This window comes from Plectropomus leopardus, chromosome 3 (assembly GCF_008729295.1).
Source record: "Plectropomus leopardus isolate mb chromosome 3, YSFRI_Pleo_2.0, whole genome shotgun sequence".
NCBI classification, from domain to species: domain Eukaryota; kingdom Metazoa; phylum Chordata; class Actinopteri; order Perciformes; family Serranidae; genus Plectropomus; species Plectropomus leopardus.
In genome coordinates, this window is record NC_056465.1 from 13438809 (window position 1) to 13459737 (window position 20929).

Genomic DNA, 20929 nt, shown 5'->3' on the forward strand with positions numbered 1-20929 from the left:
ATGCTGTAGTATAGTGGTAATTTAAAACAGATGCAAGATGGGGGATGTGTGTGGTGGGCCTCTGTAGATAATGCTGCAGTGACTGTTGCACTGATGGCTTCAGCCAGAAGGTTACAGCTTTCTGTCAGGCATGTTGTCCAACTAGATGAAGACATGACTGAAAGAAAATGTTACCAAACTAATGCGGGAGCTAAATGGCACCAATCATTATCACCTCGTAGTGATAAATTAAATGCAACCCAAGAGTAATCCACATCAAATCTCCACAGGAATAAATCTGGTTAAAAACTTTATTTTAACTGCACAGCTCAAATCTGTTAATTTTATTAGCCCAAATAACTTTGCATGTTTAAAACTATGCCCCATTAAAAGTACTCCATCTTTCAATAAGAGTATTGATGTGCTGCTAATAGTCCTCTTGTTCTTGAAAGGATTATGATTGGTTGCATTTAGCAGAAAGCCAACACACAGTACAGTACGGAGATCATCAGCTACGCTTCACACACACTTTTTGTTCTTCATGTAGAGTGTCAGAGCATTCAGGAAGTTCAACATCATCAGCACAGTGTTTATTACACATTAAACAATATAATATTTTTTCATTTTTATCCGTTTTAAAAATATTCAGCTTATTCTCCTTAACAGAGGACTAACTGTCCGGGGTACACACACATAAAATACAAAAAAAAAGAGAAGCATTTTGGTCAACTTAACCTCGCTCCACAACCTCATTCAACTCATGTCATCTCACAGAGACCATTACGATTATGCAAAATAAAGCCATGGATTCAAGCGCCGGTTGGATGATCAGGGGTGTGCTCATGATATAATCAGGGAGGTTAGGTACCACTGTGGTGAAACAGGTCAGAAAACAGGTCAGACATGTGGTTCAAGATGAATAAATAGCTGAATAGATAGATGCAGGAACTGAGAATGCTGTATTAACACAAGAATGCTTTTGGATGAGGTTTGAATTTAAAAAAAATGGTCCCAGTAAACAAATCCTGTTCCAGTGGTGGAACCATAGTCACCAAAAGTCATCACTGTGGTTGAGGAAAAGTGATTGCTTTTGTTGTCATTGTCTTGACCTTATAAAAATGAAAAGCTTAACAATTTGGGAAATTCGCAGACTCGCTTTCTTGCCGAGAATGTTGAATTTAAATGGAGCCACAAGACAGTTAGCTTAGCTTAACATAAAAGACTGGACACAGGGGGAAACAGTTAGCCTAGCTCTGTCCAACAAGACTGAGAGACTACAGTCACACTAACACTCTGACAATGCTACTGTGCTAACATTTAGCAGGTATAGTATTTACCATGCTCGCTCACATGTATGCTCACCATCTTAGTTAAGCGTGTTAGCATGCTAACATTTGCAAACTAGCAAAAGTAAGTTGAAGCTGACTGAAATGCCTTTAGGTTTGCAGGTGATCGTGATCCAAAATATTGGACATGTAATGATGGCGGTGCTACAGGAAAAGTTAAGGAATCTCCAAAGTCAAAGTTCAAACATTTTATATCTTGCTAATCCCCCATTAAACAAAGCTAGCTGCTTCCAGTCTTTATGCTAAGCTGCTAACTGTCAAAAAAAGGATATTTCCCAAATGTCAAACTAACTCTTTGTGTGGACCTTGCCCATGGTATAGCTAACTCTACATTAACACTGCTTTCACAAAGCATAACACAGCATCCAGGAAGATATTTTATCTTTTTTCTTTAAATTACCCCCCCTCACCCATATATAGCTCAATTCTTCTGTTGCACTCAAGTTAAAAAATTATATCTGAAATAAATTCAAAAATTATACCTTATACTGTACACAGGTTACCCAACTACACAGATAACAAAAAAGAGAGTCAAATATTTATACCTTTAAGGGTTCTGAGTTGTGTGATACCATTCAAATTCTATAACAGAATCACGTTTCATACAACAAAATCGTCTTCATCAATAAATAAAAATAGAATGCTGTCAGGTACTCTGGAGTCTATCACTGCTGTCCTGGGAACAACAGAAAGGCTATCTGACAATACGAGGAAAACACCAAACGCCCTTTAAGATATATATTATTGATTTAAAATGACACTTTGTACACTTCTTTTGTTCTGACGGGAAAACAGATTTTTCTTATTTTGCAACCAGTAAATTGATTTATCATTGCAGCTGCCTAACTACCTAAAAACCTCTCCACGCCTGTATATTCCAGAGAAACAAAATTAACAGTATGATTGACTGATCAGTGCATTTATATCAAAAAAGGATGTGATCCAAAGTCGTATGACCCTGTAGTACCAGTAGGTAATGCATGAAAATCTAGTTGCTTTTTTGTAGTTATTGATCCTGTGTTTCAAGCACCAACAAGAAACATCTCTCTGCTTGTGACAACATGTGTCAAAATGCATCAGTAAATGCATTTACTTGCTGACAAAAGACACGCAAATGGCCGCCGTCAGTGCAAGACTGTGAGGACAGCTGTCTCAGGCATTGAGCTCAGACTCTGACAGAAGGAATATTTACGGAGCTGATTTTTTAAAATCTGATAATAGTGCTTCAGCTTAAACTGGAAGTTAGACTTTTTGTCAGAGGTTGAGGTTTGTGTCTGCCTGCAAGGATCTTATTCATGTGTGTTTTTACAGCCAAATCTTCCTGTACTCTAGACAACAAACAGCTTGTCACCCAGAGTTTAAATCTGGCCGAAAAGCTTTCTGTCTATGTTGTCTGTCAGGCAGCTGCAGTGAAACTTTAAAACAACACCACCACACATTGACCGGAGGAGGATGGAGACAGAGGCACAGACTTCGAAAGGAGGGAGAACCCAGGTGTCTAACTGCAGCAATACAGATGTTATGAAATGAATACAAATACGATAATTACATGACCTAAAACAGTTTCCACGATGCTATATGCAAGTTATACAATACTGCTGGGTAGGCTGCGGACCTGTCGTGTGGGTTCAGAAAAGGTCAACGGAAAGTCTGTCGTCTGGTGTCGGTTTGTCCTCTGTCCTCGGTGTCAACCTCAGTCCAACTGCCATTGTTTTGTTACAACAGTGCTGTTCTCAGTAGCATGGGTTAGTTGTCGGCCAGGTATTTTCCTGAAATGCATTGACAAGTTTTACGATGCAGTTGTTTATGGGTCTTTTATAGATTTACTGTTAAAATATATCTATAAAAGGAAATATTTTTTGCAATTTATTTTGCAATTCTAGATAATTTTAACTAATAATTTTCAATAACTACAGTTTCCTACTTCAATAATAAATCAGCAACGTAATAGAGAATAATGCAGATTTTTACATATAAATAAATACAAATAAAAACATTTTTAAATTGAAAAATGCTTTCAATTGTGCAGTTGGTGAAAAATGACATTTAATGATGAAGATCGCTCATTCTTCAAATCAAGTCAAAGAGTGACTTTACTTGCATATCCGAAAATCAAACAATCTAAAACATCAGTGTGAAAATCAAACAATCTAAAATATCAGTGTACATTTAGAATCAACAAAATGACTTGGCACAGTGATTGACACTGGTGACTGTGAAAATGTTTGGTTTCAACATGTGGTTACTAAAATTTTAAACTGACCTGCGGCAAACCTCTTCTTGATGAGAGAGAAGCGGTATCCTGGCCCAGCCAATTCAATGTCACAGCCCGACAGGGTGCTGCCCTCACTGGTGAACTGCACGGCCAGCGGAGCTGGTTTACTGGGACCTTCTGTGAGCTGAAAGCGTGCTAACAACGATCCCACACCTGACAGAAGAGAGTGAAATTAGACATCTGTTAGCCTGGAGGAATGATTTAAGGGTGGAGAAAAACAGATTTTATAGAAAGTGACTTGCACACGGGAATCAGGTTTGAGTGTAAACAGCTTTGGAAACATTCAATATGTTGGTTCTTTAATTCAGTCATTTATTGACCGTAATCGCTCATGCTCTTTAAGGGTCACAGAGGGCTGAAGCCTATCCCAGCTGTCACTGGGCAAGAGAAGAGGCTGCGTACACCCTGAATAGGTCACCAGACTATCGCAGACATACATGCATTCATGCTCACATTCACAAAATTGAAGTCATCAGTTAACCTAATGTGGAATGTGGGATGAACCCGGTGAAATCCCATGGGGAGAACATGCAAACTCCACACACAAAATCCACTTAAGGGTGGAACCTCACCCTAACCCGGGTTCAAACCTACGACCCTCTAGCTGTGAGGCGTCAGTGTTAACCACTAAACCTGATAAAACAGAGTGAAAGATGCAGCTAGCAGCTCTAGATGACGACAAATGTTGCTATATTTAACTTTTCATTGTGGGAAAAGGCTTTTGTATTGAAGTCTGTTCAATGCTGGATACAGATTTCAAGAAAGCAGTAAATGAGACTGTAAAGAAAGTTACAACTCATATGAGAGATACAGATATACAGTATTACATTTAAAAGTCATCTATGTTTAAAAGGAGCTGGGCTAAACAGATCATGTTTGAGCCTGGTCATGTTTTCTATCTTATGTATAAAAACATAATTTAGTTTTTGGTCCTCCTGGAGAACAGAAGAACCCTGGAGGCTTTCTGCATTGTAATATATGAAACATATGAAAACGCAACAGACAATTTAAATTACATCAGATAATGTCAGACTGCACAAACCACACAAATATTCCTCTGTAGCGGTTACACCAGATACTGATTTTTTAAATTTTTTTTATCAATAGCAAGTTACACAAACACTCAACATACATACAGTCACAGTGCATGGGAAGCCATGCTAAAAAACATGACATAAAATGGCAAATTAGGTTTTCTGAAGTAATTGTAACACCATTTGTAGACAGGAGGGGGCACTGTTTAGCTCAGACAGAGCTGATAACCACCCATCTCTTGCTGAAGGGCATCATGTGCTACACTCTTTCTGTATGTTTATTTTTATGTTCAGCTAAATCTATGGCTCTTGGTGCAGGTTCTAGTTTGGTGTGTTGTTTCGATGCTATTACTACCCCCAATGCCAGCTTAAGAGTGAGACGAGACAGTGTAAAAGGTTTTTTTTTTGTCTCTTTCTACCTTATTGCCTTTATCTATGGTATCTTATTTTGTACATAAACCTCTTACCATAGTAATGAATGATTCTGGACAAACAGGGCTAACTCTGACATCTGACTCAGTTTCATTCGGGCTAATACAGTATGAGATGTAGAGGGTGACTCACAAAGACAAATTTCAAAGCTGCTATGATCACATTATTTTAACACTAGGGTTAAAACAACGTGATCATAGCAGCATCATTTTTATAATATAACACTAAAAGCAGGACTCATCACAAGTGTATTTTTCAAAGGAGATATAAATATAACTAATATATATTGATATATATGAATATAAATGAACTTTTTTCCTCTGCGTACATACCTCCATTTTCAGATTTTTGTGAGATATCAGGAATCTTCCAAAGGATTCTCTGATGCTCTGCATTCCTGTTAAGATTACAGGAGGATGGAAAAACACATTTATGAAGCTTCTAATAAGACCAATTAAAATCAAAGTCCAACCATCTTAAAGTAAAAACTTTTTAGAAACTACATACAAATATAAGGCAACTCAGTCAAAATTAAAGGGATTCCTTACCTGGCATTATTATTTATTTAATTCTTAATAGATATAATAATGTACTGCATACTGCCTAGTGATATAAATAAAAACTTAACACTATAACAAAGTTGAGACTGTACCATGCAGCAGGAGGTAAGACAGCCTGTAGTTTTGAAACCCCTCCATCGACAGGGACGAGGAACTGGACGTTGTTAAGGGCCATGGGCGTCGTCATGGCCTCCCCGTTATATTTGTAGTCTATCCTCAGGTCAGTGCTGGTGGGCTCACATCGCCAGCTCACTGCCAGATTCAGAGGAATCGACTGGAGACCCTCCGCCGATACCTGCACACAGACGCACGTTTGATGACATGTTTGTCACAGTTGCTATGTATCTTTTAGTTTAGTGATGTCAATTTCTAAAAAGCTCACCTGATATTTGAGCATGTCCACATTATAGTATGTTGCCTGTGGCTTCTGCTCTGCCACCTTCTTTAAATGGGATATCAGGTTTGGCATGTTCACCCAGAAGTCCTTGGCATCGGCCTTGGCTTGCGTGGTGGTGTCGCTGGTGAGAGAAGCAAGTAGAATTAAAATACATTTTTTATTTGGTGATTTCTATAGGAATTTGCTGATTTTTATTGTGTAAACTTAGAGTGCTGCACTTAGTTTTAAATTTATGTTTAAAACTAAAATAAAAAAAATATTTGGCATTAATGACTTAGCAACATTGAGTTTGATAGGTTGAGGATAACAGGCTTTGGTCAGCATTTCAATTTTAACAATGAGCCACTAGAGGTCGTACTTTACATTGATTTTACAACAGCTATGCCAGTTGCAGAAAAAAATTTGGTAGAAGATTTCTTACGCAAATTACCATGGATGATTTTAAAAGGATAATGTTCTGTGCATTTAATGTAGTACAGAATCAAAATTAAGTGAAAGCATTAATTATTCTCCTGTGTGGCCATACACTTATTGTGTATTTTTGTTGCTTAATTTCTATGAGCTTATTAACATCTAAATGAAGTTTTACAGGTAATTACTGATTATTTTACAACATATGCAACATGACTTGAAACATCTTAATCAAGGACAATAAACAAACAAACAAAGCTGACCTCTGATAGGATGACCTCATAATGATTCAGTGCGTAGTCAGCAGTAGTGTCAGAAATGATCTCACTGAAGTTTACTCATACTCACTGGTCACTACTTAACTTAACTGTGGGATCCACATGGGATACTGAATGTGTTACGAGCCATTTCTCAGATAGTTATCTTCCTTTAACCCCCCCCCGGATCATGTTAATATACTGATGTTTCAATTTATATTTTAGATATTTAATTTATAAAATACACAGAGTTTTCCTGAAATATGCTGTATGAATCAAATTTGCTCTGCCACATAGCATACTGTTAGTGTGATAAGTAGGATTTGTTGCATGGAATATTATTGTTATTACTGTGATTATTATGAAACACGTGACGAACTAGAAACAAATCTAGTCGATAAGAGTCTGATTTACTGTTTTTTACAGTGGCATCTTTTATATATGACACATGCTTTTTAAACTATTATCTTGCATGCTCTTTACGCTAAATTAATTTTATTAATACAAATTATGATGCACAGCGAGTATTTGTTTTGGTTTTCATGAAATCTGGTTAAACCAAAAACACTGCTAAAATAAATAGGGAGAATTTCCAAGCAGTAAGACTTGATCTACACGTGGGAGGAGTATCCAGTAAGAGGATCTTTTCCCGTCTTCACTGACTCCAGTGAATAAAACTGCATTTATTATTTGTTTCTGGGAGTGAGATGGTGAGTTCACAGCGGTGTCATTACCAGCAGAGGAGCTGGGGGTTAGGCAGCACATGCTCCAGTCGGCTGTAGTTGGTTATGCTGAAGGTTAGCACGGCGGGGGACGGGTTATTGGCAAAGTGCCGCGTGATTCCCGCCGGAAACGACAAAACCATCTCACCTATGATCTTCACAACACACCTGAGAGGAAGAAGAAGGCAAGGAGTGGGTTAGAGAGAGTCAATATTCAAAAAAGCCTAACAAAAAACTGAGCATGCTCAGCGAGGTCTGCCTGACATGAGGCGACACTGAAGAGATTAGTCACTGATTATACAGACCATATTCATTATAATACAGGAACAGGTCACCCAGTGCAACCACACTGGTTTACCATGTGTTTGTTTCAATAGTGGTAACCCTTTAAACCCTCTATTTACAGTAGCACGTACAAGCAGTATGTGAACATATATATTTAAACACAGTATAATGTCTCGTGTGCAGATATAAAGACGTTTTTAAGTTCTTATAAATGTATTAGTCTGCAACTAAATTATAACTTCCCCTGTGAAGCTTCTGTAACTTGTATAAACAGATGTTTGGCAATACAATATTAATGTGTGATTTGTAAACAAAACTTCTTCTTCTCACTCTCCATTGTGACTGAGCAAACTGTTAATGAAGGCTGTGAGCTCCAAAGAAATCTATGGAGCTCCAAAGTGTCCAATATTGAATGAATAAATAATTAGTTACTGAATAAATAATAATAAACACATATAAATTGTGGAAAATACAAAATCAATATTCTAGTATATTATAAACCATGTTAAAGATGCCCCTACATGTTGTGCTCATGTTAATAAAATGATGAGAACATTTTAAACACAGGAAGATTTGTTCCTGAGAATAATCATACATATATGATTGCATACGAGAGCAGCAGAGTTGCGTTATAAATCATTTCAAGTGCTTATACACACTTACGGATGCTTAATAGGATATAAAGAAGATATAATCATAGATTATATCATATTATCATGATTATATCATAGATTATTTTAAAGTAGATTTAAAAACTCATTTTAATATATCAATGTGTGTTTACAGCTACGGACTGTGTGTTAACAACTTAATAACTGTTTACTTCTTAAAAAAGTTAAATAGGAAGGTCATAAGGTAAAGTATTTCAGGCTCCAACATTATCCTTTAAGTACTGCTGTATAAACTAAGCAAACTCACTATTTTCACATCCACAACACATGTACAAGCTGTAAAAATTGCGACCTTGATTCGGGAATTGCGCTGTCATATGTAATGTGAGGATATGTTGTGAACATGTGAAGCTATTTGTTGACCTACTTGCTGGGGTCGGCTCCTTTAAAGAAGGCGTTGACCGTCTCTGTGAACGCAGCGGCCACAGGAAGAGTGTCCTGAGCCCCCATGGTGAGAGGACTTGGCCCTCTGGAGCAGCCTGGAGGCAACACACCCACATAAAAACACGCAATTAATAGTCGGAATAGGGCAAAACACACTCAGCCAATTTCCACAATCTATTAGTGAAATTTGTCACTATTTACTATCCTTTTCTGGATGTTTTAGCCAAAGTTGGGGCTATATTATTGTATTGTAGCAACCAATTATAAAATACATAACAATCAACAGAGGTCAAATAGATTAATAGATACATGTTCTAACTCCCAAACCAGGACTCTATGCTCTTCCTAACCAACAGTGGGCGGATGAAATGAGTGTGAACACTACTGGCATGGAGTGAAACTTTAAAACAGTTTAAAATGAGAACAAATATTGGTGTTAGTAAGGTGGCATGAAAAACAGCAGGTTATGTGTGAAGAGGAAACCCATTTCTCTCTGCTCTTTGACTGTGAAATTATACAATTAAACACAACCATATCAAATGTCTCCCTCAAATCACTACATTTTCTCACACTGCTTTTAATTGAATAAGCACAGGTGGACAAGAAAGGAAAGGCAGAGGCAGACATAGAGAGAGAGAGAGATGTGCATGCTTATTCCAAACATGCTGTTAAAGCTGAATTATTCTGACAAGATCAAAGAAGATCAGAGAGCCCGAAGATCAAACCAAAAACCAAACGACCAAAAGGACAAAAGTGACGACAAAGAGATTAGTAGTACACAAAGAACGATGATTCTTCAGGGAATGAAAGGCGGTCAGTGCAGACGAAATCAGAATGTCAGGAAGAGAAGGTAAAGGGAGATATGACAAGACTGCTTATATGAGAGGGGGGCTCAGCCAGGAGTTAGCATGGCGTGGGGTTAGGGTGATGAAGAGGAGAGGGAGGAAGGAAGGGCAGGGCAGGGGAGGGGGGGCAAAGCTTGCACAAATGAGCCTCGAGGAGAGTGTGTTCGCGCTACCCTGGTGCAGAGAAAACTTACCTTCAAAGGTTAAATAAAACTTCCCTCTGTCAAACCATACAAGGGATGGCTGGTCATTCTCTGTGTGGGGTGGAGGGGAGGAAGGGAGGTGGGATTTGGGAGAAAAGGGACGAGGAGGAGGCAGAGGGATGATAGGGAGGGAAGTGGGTGAGGAGGGGTGAGAGGAGGGGAAGGAGAGAAGGACAGTAGCGTGAGTCTCACATGGCAGGTCTATCACACGGTCACAGTGGGGTGAAACGTGGAGGTGGAGGCCGAGGAGGGGACGGAGAGACACAAGGCGAGACAGAGCATGTGACCACATGGCTGGTGGTTTCATGTGGGTGCTTGCGTGCGTGAGGAAAGGTGGGAGTCAGTTGGAGTGAGGGCCAGGTGTGTGCAGCTGGGTTCTGGCTGTGGAACGACGTGTAATACAGGAGAGAGGAAGTCAAGGCTGCCAGGAGAGACAGTTTGATGGTTGCCAGTTTCAGGGGCAGCAGCCAAGGTTTTCTCTATTGTGCGATAAATAAAACGATAATTTTACACCAGCTGATGCTCTAATTATGGCAATTTAGGTAACACTAAACTGGCACTACTTCCTTCATTAGTGGCAGGATATTCATATTGTGTTTTTGCTATTCTAAGCTCTTCTCTTGGTGTCTTACTGTGCTCACATTTTCCTCCAGGCCTCCAAATTACGAAACAAGTGGAAGCAGATGAAACCCTGCAGGGGGCAGCCATAATACTACGAGAGCAGGGAGGAAAGACTGTGGTGCACAGGGAAGGAGATACTGCGTCCCAATTTCAGGGGCTGGATCCTCCAAGGAACACAGGCTATGAAGGTGAGCACAGTCTATCCTCACAAAAACCAGGTGTACTCTAGTGATCCTGGTCAACTTTTGTTGCAGATCATTTTCATAATTGGTTTTGTTTTTTTTTTACTTTTCTTTTTTTTTGTGCTAATTTTCATGTGATTTTCTTGTAACTTTTTTTGGGCCATGTTTTGGTAAGTTGCTCATTGCTTTCTCCACATGTTTTTGAAAGAAATCAAACCAGTTTTCCTCAGGTTTCAGTGTGTTAAAGGAAATTAATACAGTACATCAGTATCACATTAAAACTCTCAAATATAGGCCTAAAACATCCAGTTCTGATTGAGCTTTACTTCCAAGAGCTGACAATACGCAGGTACCTGTTGTATTCTCAGACTAGGTACCAGGTTTAGAGTGCACATTAGAAACTTCAATACATGATGGACAACTGGCAAGAAATGTAGTAGGTGGCAAGTGGGAAGACCTGGTGGCCTAGTAGCTGGGATGCATATGACATATCCCATGTTAGACATAACACTAACACTGGTGTCCGGACAAGTTTATTCCCAAGACACTGCCATCACATGGTGGACAACGCAAGCTCCTGAGTATAAGGAACTGTGTTTACATACACCACTATTCCCTGAATAACATAAAAATGCAGCAAAAGCATGGACTCTTCCATGTCAAATGTTTGCCTTTAACTCATGTCAGTGGTTCAGTTTGACACAGAACAAAGCAGGCGTGTTCTGTTCCGTACCATTGTCTCGATGTACGATCCCAGCAGTGAAGGTGTGTTGTTGAGTGAGTGGACTAACAGAGTTGTTGGGTGATGGAACGATGAGAGCAGCGCAAAGAGAACAAAAGGGCAGGTGTTCAGATGAGAAGGGCAGGTTTTGGGGGTTTCTATTTTTCTTTGGCTTGAGAGTGCATGAGTGACAGGTGTGACAGGTGGGCGTCAGGGGTCAAGTGAGGAAGTAGACCGAGCCTTTAGGGGCCAGGTGGAGATTGGTTGAACTTGAGGCTGTGTTGTGCTACTCCAGCGGTACAGAGAGGATGGCATGAATACCAAACAGCTGCTGCCTGTCTAATTCGGCCTAATTCTCATGCCAGACTTCAAACGACTCTGTGCAGCAGCTCTGATCTGACAGCATGTGTGAGAGTGTGTGTTTGAGTGCGTGTGTATGTGAGAGAGAAAGACAGACAATATGGATCTCAAGGGCCCACAGATAAGGAGCTCTTCAGACATGCTCATTGAACACACACAAACACTCAAACACACTCTTGTGGTGCAGACTGAGAGTAAAGGTATCTGGGAGGGACCGCACTGCACACTGCACACACAAAATGTGTCGCCAAGAGAGGTGCCACGAGGTTGCCATGGTGACATGGCGAGACAGCACTTGGTGCACAGTCATAAAACAGAGAGAAAAGTCTCATGAGCAGGCAGATGGGCAAAGGGGAAGACACTCAAACTTATCTGTTAAAAAAATGTTATGCAATAGATGCAGCTTTTTTTGTGTGTGTCACAACAGCTTTCATTTTTTCTGGCAGATTTTGTCTGTGCATAACAAGAGAGAAATAAGAGAGTGAGAGAGAGAGTAAGATATGCAGATAGGAGAGCGAGAGAGAGGCTATCTTATTAAATGCTTGGCAAATGTGTGGAAAGGTATGAGTCGGCAAAAGAGAAACAATGAAGAAAAATGGCGTTTTTTTTTAAAACTTAAAAATGCTGCTACGTTTGAAAAGAACAAAATGAACTATGATATGTCCCTAAATCTGTGAGCAGAACCTGAAGTCCACTAGTCAAATATGTAGGTATTAGGATAATGACACATAGATGGTCTTTATATGTATCTCATAATTTGAGGTGTATTTAATGTGAAAACAGGCTTTCTGAAACTGAGCCAGAATGTGGGCAAAAAAGTGTCTTGCTGTCCTAATACCTAAACACTTTGACTGACATTCACTAAAAAAAACACAAAAACACTCAGAGATGGACCTTTACCCTTCTTTGTCAAGTGCACTCTGGGTAAAGAGCATCAAACAGATGGAAAACTGACACGGAAACACTCCCCCAAACCCGACCCCCCTTTCCTCTCTTTGAGGGGATCTTTACTATACCTGCAAACGAATCAAAGTGTCTCTCAAAGGTGGGCAGTTTGTCTACATAAGCATCGTCTTCTGACAAGGACAAATAAAGAGACGAACAAACGGCAATACAAAACAAAACAAAAACAGAAAGCAAATCAAACCAAGGAAAAAATGATTAAAAATGAAAATCAGAAAAAACACTGTCATGCACACAAAAATTAAACTGTAAAAAATGAAAAAGACAAAATTACACAGCACTGAAACTGAAGTGACCGCTGTTCATAATAAAAACTATCTCAGTAACCTTTACTGTGAAGTGCATCAGCGTTATGGTCCACCAACAAAACACTTCTGAATTAATAATGTACATTTAGGGCCATAACAAATACTTCAGTGAAATCTCCAGACAGAAATAATATTTTTTCATGTCACAGCCTAAAAGTACTAAAACAGTCTACTTATTGTTTGTCCCTGCAATCTGTTCTAAAAAAAAACAACCACCAACCAGGGACTATATTCTGTTTTTATGTAACTGCTGCTGCCTCCAGATTGTGTATTTCTTAAAACTATTATGACTCAGCCATGTTACTGAGATTTGCTATTATTCACTCCCAACTGTGCACTGCAAGGTCCTTCAACAGCGACTCTAAAGTTAAATCAAGGAGTATAAACTGTTGTTGGGCCATCAATTTATTATAGGTGTATCTGTGGAGAATGACTGTGCTTTAAAATAAACATCCTGCTTCACAGAGCAGTCATTCTGCATGTGTGTAAATACAAATTGTCTGTGTGTAAACCTAGCAATGAAGATACTAATATCATGTTTTTCATTTGTTTCAATCTATCTCTAGATAGTAACAGCTGACAACCTGCATGGCTCTTAATAATGTGTGGTAATTAGATGTTACAACATGAATTGGCACTGTATTACTGATATTCATAATTTAGTGGATCATCATTGGCAGGAAACTGCCACCATTTCCAGAAAAAAACACATTTAAAAATGAATAAATAAATACAAAACAGAATGACTCATTCCACAAAAACTCTGAGCACAAGGAAAGACGGGGCCAGCGCATAAAATCAATAATGAACTTTTAATATTCGACATGAAAAGTTAAATTCAGCTGGTGCCTGTGAGCACCGTCGTCTGACAACAGGCTGCACAGCTCAGTGATGGTTGAGGGAGCACACACCTGATACGGACACGGAGAGCTCTTTGCCAACAGTGGGGGTCGTGGCGGCACTCAGGGAGTTGGTGGAGGAGATGGAGGATGTGCTCTCGGCCCGCGCCAATGGGGCAATAGGAGGAGGGCTGGCGGAGTGGACCGGTGGGCTAAATGGACGACTCTGACAAGATTGAAAGACAGTATGAGTAAGACAGATTAGAGTAAAAGCAATGAGAAAGACATTTTTAGGTTCAAGGTTTTTGCATCTTATACCATTGCTTATTATGGTTACATTTAGGCATCGAAAGTTATCATGAGTGATCAGTTCAAGCCCTGATTGTGAGGTACTTTGTTATACCTGGAGAGATTTGTTTTTTTAACCATAAGCAAGTTCTACAGTTGCATTTGACTTTTAGTGGCTCTGTTCTGGGATGTTTTCTGCTTGTCCATGCAAGGATGCAGGTGAGCTGAAGACAAGTAGCAGTGACTGAGGAGATTTACTAACCAGTGCTTGTCGCAACAGTTACACAGTTTTATGTTGTTAAGTGAGTCAAAGTGTCAATCAAAAGGGAAATTATCATAAAGTGCAAAACTTACTGGATCTCCTACAGTGGGCTTCCCTGGAGGAAGTTTGGGCCGTGAAGGGGGGCGAGGTGGAGGTGGTGGAGGGGTGGGGTTTACCGACGAAGGCGTTGCAGGTCGCACTGGAGAGGAGGAACCTGTAGAGCAAAACAGAAACACAGACATTACTTTATAAAACTCTATCGTTCTTTTTAGATGCTTAATAGCCTGGAAACAGCTACAATAAAAATGCAGTATAGATGCACAATGGACAGAATCAATTTTAGATACACTGCAAGCATATTACCTATTTTTAATGATTTAGGAATATATTTTCATGCATACAAAGTCACTGAAGAGCATCTTATTCAGCTATAAACAAAGGATGTATAAACCTAAGAATTAGTTTCCCTGTTTTCAACTTAAATGCTTGGTACTTTTCATAAAAAGACAAGTTTTTTCTATTGTTGTTTCCCTTCAGTCCTTGAAATTGGGTTTTCATTACCATCATACACACCTCTATACAGGATTAGGAATAGACAACCTCTTATTTAAGCTGCCTTGGGTATCTGTTACCACTGACAATTAGGATTTTCCTAAAGCCGCAACCACATAAAATTACTTCTCAACAACACTGACTCGTTAAAGTCCTTGCTCAGCTATTAGTCACAATCTTTACTTTGTGATCTATTAGCCTTAATTTGGTTAAGACCTCTTCTTCACATAGTATTCTGTGTTTGGGTATATATAATTATAAAATTTACCATGAAAAACTGTTTGTCTTCTGCAAAATCAACAGCTGAACTTTTCAAACGTTTAAATAAGTCCCTCTGGCAGGAATGGTTGACAACTCCAGAAGACACTGGATGTGCAGTAAAACTGAAAATGTTCCACCAATGTGAAGTTTGACCTTTAACTAGGAGTAAGTCAGAACAAAAACCTGCTCTAACATAACATTATTCTGCAGCAGAATGGTGGTGTACATCCAACAGGCCAAATATGGCCTCCTTCCCAGGGATAAATAAAAGTGCAGATTCACAGTTCACTTTTTGCAAGTTTAACAACAAAGATGGTGCAATCAGCTGAAAGGAAATTTAGAGATGATGCAATGCCAGTAATACAATATCTTTTCAACTCCAGTCAAAACAATCCCTAACTGACCTCATTTGTATAGATGATATTGATATGACTAGTCGCCCAGCTGGTATGATGATCAGCGAATTGTGAGTGAGATAATCAATCACTGTCCTCTGAACACGGCTGTTGTTTTCTACATGTGATTCAATAAATTATTTCCACCAAACTGAGCTCTAAAAAACTGTCCTCTATAAACCCTATTCCAGTTAGAACCATGGACTACTCACCGCTGTTTGTGCCACCAGCTCCAGATGTGGGACCTGGTGATGACACCACTGCCCGATATGTGGGGGGAGGAGGTGGGGGAGGCGTACTCCGATTGCCCTGGCTAGCATCGTTGGGTGAGGTGACAGTTTCACCTCCTTCCTCTTTGGGTTGGGTGACATCTGTGTTCTTGGACTGCTCCTCTTGAGACAGGGTGAGAGGCGGAGGGACGGACCGTGCCACAGGTCCCTCAGCAGGAGGTGTCACCGCTGGAGGGGTGCTTGAATTGGGAGCTGGTGGGACGCTGGCAGGTGAGTCGAGAGGAGGGGGAGAGGAAGCGGGAGGAGAGGAGAGTTCTTTTGGTGGTGCAGGGGGTGGAGAGGTGGCGAGTGTTGGAGGATTTCGGTCCTCAGGTGTAGGAGGACCTGAGGAGACAGGATGTGCAGCAGGCTCTTCTGCGGGAGGTGGGGAGGTTGGGATGGGGGGCGCTGGTTCTTCTTTTGGGGGAGGGGAGGTAGGGAGAGGTGGTGCAGGGTCTTCTGGAGGAGGTGGTGATGTAGGCAAAGGTGGGGCGGGAGATTCAGGTGGAGGTGGGGAGGCCGGTAGCGGAGGTGCTGGTTCCTGTGGTAGAGGCGGCCGGTCAGGAGATTCTGCATTGAAGCAGACCCACGACTCGCCTGTGTCCTCGCCAGCAGTAGGAGCCTGTTCTGGTCCAAAAATGTTGTCCAAGTCAGCTATTGAGGGTTTCCTGCTGGAACTGTCTGCTTCTGTTGATGCCACTGAAACACAGACATCCAGTGATCAATTTTATTTATTTTATTTAACCTTTAACCAGGTTGGTCCCATTGAGATCTCTTTTCAAGGGAGATCTGCCTGAGACAGCAGTGAAGACACAAAGTGAAGACACAAAGTTGCAGACACAAAAGGAGACAGAATACAATTCATAAGCACAAAAATGCATGAAAAGAGAACTATCTATGAGTTAAAAGAGAACTGCTTCTTTCATTTTAGATTTAAAAACATATCACGACACCAGCTTCTTGAGTTTCAAGTCATTCTGCAACAAATTCCAGGCTGAGGGTGCATAATACCCAAAAGCCCTTTTCTCAATTTCTGTCCCAGAGTTTGGGACAGAGAAGAAAAGAGGTATGATAAAAACACATAGGTAGTGTGGGAGCAGCCTTAATCAGTCAAAGGCGCTCAGCAAGTTTACACATGGAGATAAATAATGATGGACAGATGGAGCGTTAGAGCCAGAAATTTAGAGATAAAGAAGCTTCTGAGTTTAGAAGAAGGAGTTAATTTTATCCTGATATGACAGTGTGACATAACGAAGATAAGAAGACGTCTTACCAGCGTCATCTGCAGAGGGAGGGCCCGGTGATGGGGGAGAGGTCGGGACATTCTTGGGGGGAAGCGGAGGTGGAGCTGCAATAAAATTATAAGCGCAATAATAAATAATCCTGACAGGTAATTCCAGGAGATTACTGCCTAATCAATATGGGAATCCAGTGGCTCTAAACTGATGATGATAAAGACTTCCTCTTCTGCTGGCCGCTTATTGTTTACAGTTCAGTTAGCAACTTGAGACAGGTCCAGACATTTAACATAATCTCTATTACCAAATATAAGCATATGAATAGAGATATATTTGAAAAAACTAAGTACAAAGTTAAATCATGATCGGGGCCCAGTTGTTCAAAACACAATGGTTTGCTGTCCAGGATCGGCTAATACATCTTAGTTTTTTGCTGTAAATTCAAAGCAACACTGGATTGAATCACAAAAAAACTTTTCAAGATTACCAAATCTGGATAATTGGTCCTCTAAATGGGATAACATACCACAATGTTGGCAGTTTTTCAACAAACAGGCTGCAGTTACAACTTCTTGCCATACATGCAGCCAAAAAAAATGAAACAGATCTTCAAGATTATATCTTTAAATAATTTTTGTTTGATTTTGACAGATTTGTTTGTTTTTTTTATGGAGACAACATCCTTTTTTTGTTTTTTAATTTAAGTTTTGTACTGGAAGGCTAAATCAGCAGACTTTCGTTTTCTCTATCAACGTAACTGGTAAACAAATCAAGAGCAAATCCTACATTGATCTAGATATAGTTGATCAAAACAAAATATATATATATATTAAATTTTGTTCCTGAAATCCACCATTCTGATGGGATTAGGAAAATCCAGATTTTTTTGGGATCAAAGGTATTCAAATCCTAACAAAAAAGTTTGTAACAACACATACTGAAGTTTTGATCCAGAACAAAGCCAAGATTTGATTATACAATCTAATCCTATTTCATAATCCCTTTTTTTCTTCTGAACAACTTATTTTCAAGATTTAATCCTATTGGAGGGCCAAAATCCAAATCCAATCAGATTACTCCTAAACAGCTGGGCCAAGATGATAGCCAATGGGTTCTGAGATCACATTTTGGCCAATGTATTCTGCCTTTTTTGTTCACCATATGGACTATCTACCTGTGTGCGACCAAAACTCATTCAAATGTGATTGGACAAACCAGGACATGTCTGATACCAAAATTTTGAACAGTTGCCTACAGATTCTGTTTAAACAGAGTACTTCCTAATCGAAATCAATCATTCCTGAATAGGCAATGTTTGTATAAATTGAATGGTTTTTTATGTTGCTGAAAACCTATAGTAGGTTGTATACAATGCTGAAAAAAAGCATTCTTTCAGTATATTAGTGTATAACACACAAATTCTAGTAACAAAAGCTTTGAAACTTTGGATCCATACATGACAGGTATCACCACACCTGCCAAATACAGCCACAACCACTTGAGGTGAAGGGATCATTTCACAAAGCATCAACCATGCAGAACAGCACATTCAGTCACCACCATGCCAAATGCAAAGAGGAGGCAGCGGGGGAGGATGAGGTGGTGCAGAATGGGAGACAGGTACTGACCTCTCCCATAATAAACTACAACCGACGCTGAATTATTTGGTTGTAAAATGGCTGATGAAATTAAACAGGTAAAGCTGGCTGTTTATAAAGACAAGCAGAGTTTTATTGCCACACAAGTGTTTGATCAGGTCAGTTTGCAGGACTGTTTGTTAGTCTGATGATGATGAGGTTCATGAGGTGAGCTGATGGATCAGTCATTCCAGGGAAGAGAAGAAGAAGTACGGCACAATATGCAGGGAATTATAAAACTTACTTCCTGTGGGAAAGGATCTTGTCAAAGAGGATTCAGGCTCTGACAGAGGAGCCCCCCACGCATCGGACTCAGAGAAACCCACTAAGTTCAGGAGAGGATAGAACAGGCCATGTCAGCATCAGAGCCAAAAGGGTTTCTGATTTTTGGAATTTTAAAAAAGCATCAGGTGCAAAAGGGGAAACAGTAGAGATCAGTATGTCTATAAAGTCTTTCATTAGAGAAAACAGATTTCCAGCCTCAGCAGCAAACTGCATTCAGTGCCACTGGAATAGCGGGATACAGGGTTTAGTACACAAAAGTGACAAAGGCAAATCCACCAATCTCCCAAAGACCCTTTGTGACTTGGAAATAACAAATTCTGCAATAGTATAATAGCATTACCATTTTATGAATTAAATATAATGAAACTCAATATGAAAGCTAAAGTTTCATTATTACCTTTACCATTAACCTGACTATGTTAAAATTAGCTTGACACAAACCTAACCACTTGTCTTAATAACAAATCACATGGCGCCTAAGCCCACATTAAAAGGGTTGGGCAACATGACAATATATTGTATCAGAGCTTAGTTAACTGTAAGATATTCTGAAATACTGTTTATACCAAGCTAAATGTCAAACTAAGGCAAGACACTATTATGAAAATACTGGATTTACAGGGTTTTTGTATTAAAGTGATGAATCACCTTGATTTTTCAGGCCTTTAATTCACTGAATTTCCCAAAAACCACCTCCCCATCATGCATTTACCAAGAATTTATATTATTAATACCATGTTGTAGTGTATTAGATATAACAGAACTAAAGAGGTCAAAAACAACAGTCCTGCAATAAATCAGAATTTCGTGAAGGTGGGAATGTTGAATTTGCTTGTTTGTTTTGTGGAGATTGTTTTGGAGAGGTTCTGATTTGACTTTATGGTCATTTTTAAGGCTGCAGTTATGTAACAGAGCAGGGGTTGGCTTCTGAGGCTTTAAGACAAAAATAAATGCCCATGTTGTTTATCCTTCTATGCTTTTTGCTAAAGAAATCTAATATAATTGTGTTCTTCTGTTGGCCTCATATTCAATTCAGTGAATTAAACAGTGAATTAATTCAGTGAATGAAACAATGACATTTACTTGGCATTATTTGGTTTCACTTGCAAATAGGGCAGCCCAAATTATTATGGCATGTTTTCAAATTTAGTAGATTTGTCAATTAAATATTAATTATGTGAACTCTGGCCTAATATAACAAAAATAGGTTTCAAGATTAATAATCCTGTTTATGCTAATTTCCTATCCTACCTGTTTTTTTAACTTACAAATCGTAAAATCAGACAAATTTAGCATTTCTTTTGGTGTCAGATTTGAAAATTACTTGTCTTTAACATTTGTTAAAGTTATGGTTTCAAAACTATAAAGACAGTTGGAGAACAATTAGATACAAAATATGTAGGTTCTACAGGAAGATTTTTTTCCTTTGCAACTCACAAATGTTTTCTTAAATACTATACAGACTTTTAGGCTGTATATCACCTCAAGTGGCTTGAAAATAGTGTCTATAGCTGACATACATGGAGGCAAAAAATCTCTCTGGGAATCATGCCTCCAGATCCCCCAAGTTTTCAGCTGAGCCCGAATATACTTCAATGAGTGTAGGCTAAATAACACAAAAACCTCTCTGTACGGTGCAATACAGTTCAACAGCACCTCAATACATCCTCCAAAATTACCATTAAGTTAAATCAGCACATTTATTGCATGACTGCTGTATTAGAATTTTGAGAAGGCGCACCTTATGAACCGACAACAGAGTGAATAATACATCTATTATCATTAATATGAATGAAGTGGACAACACATTTGAATCGCTCAAAAGCAGTCTGTCTTCAGCAGAAACTGATCATTACTTTATGAGTCCCATGAGGGTAGTATTATATAATACTGTTTTAGACTATTATTTTTAGCAAGGTGTACCCAATTGACATGAAACTGAGTGTA

General features: G+C 39.3%; 1 protein-coding gene across 9 annotated transcripts in view; it reads right to left on the reverse strand.

Annotated features, from left to right (window-relative positions):
* Window positions 1-2575: 2575 nt before the first annotated feature.
* Window positions 2576-20929, reverse strand: part of sgip1a (SH3GL interacting endocytic adaptor 1a) — a 79836-nt gene continuing 61482 nt past the window's right edge. For 7 of the 9 annotated variants that reach the window (XM_042514755.1, XM_042514775.1, XM_042514781.1 and 4 more), the window contains 13 exons: window positions 18942-19022; window positions 17096-17170; window positions 15766-16521; window positions 14438-14559; window positions 13868-14021; window positions 9793-9852; window positions 8737-8848; window positions 7426-7581; window positions 6009-6144; window positions 5719-5921; window positions 5399-5463; window positions 3589-3753; window positions 2576-3094 (listed from right to left, as the gene is read on the reverse strand). In XM_042514755.1, coding sequence (XP_042370689.1) covers window positions 3072-3094; window positions 3589-3753; window positions 5399-5463; window positions 5719-5921; window positions 6009-6144; window positions 7426-7581; window positions 8737-8848; window positions 9793-9852; window positions 13868-14021; window positions 14438-14559; window positions 15766-16521; window positions 17096-17170; window positions 18942-19022 — 2108 coding nt within the window. In that variant the 3' untranslated portion in view covers window positions 2576-3071. The remainder of the gene's footprint in view (window positions 3095-3588; window positions 3754-5398; window positions 5464-5718; window positions 5922-6008; window positions 6145-7425; window positions 7582-8736; window positions 8849-9792; window positions 9853-13867; window positions 14022-14437; window positions 14560-15765; window positions 16522-17095; window positions 17171-18941; window positions 19023-20929) is intronic. The other 2 variants (XM_042514795.1, XM_042514789.1) reach the window with 2 other exon arrangements.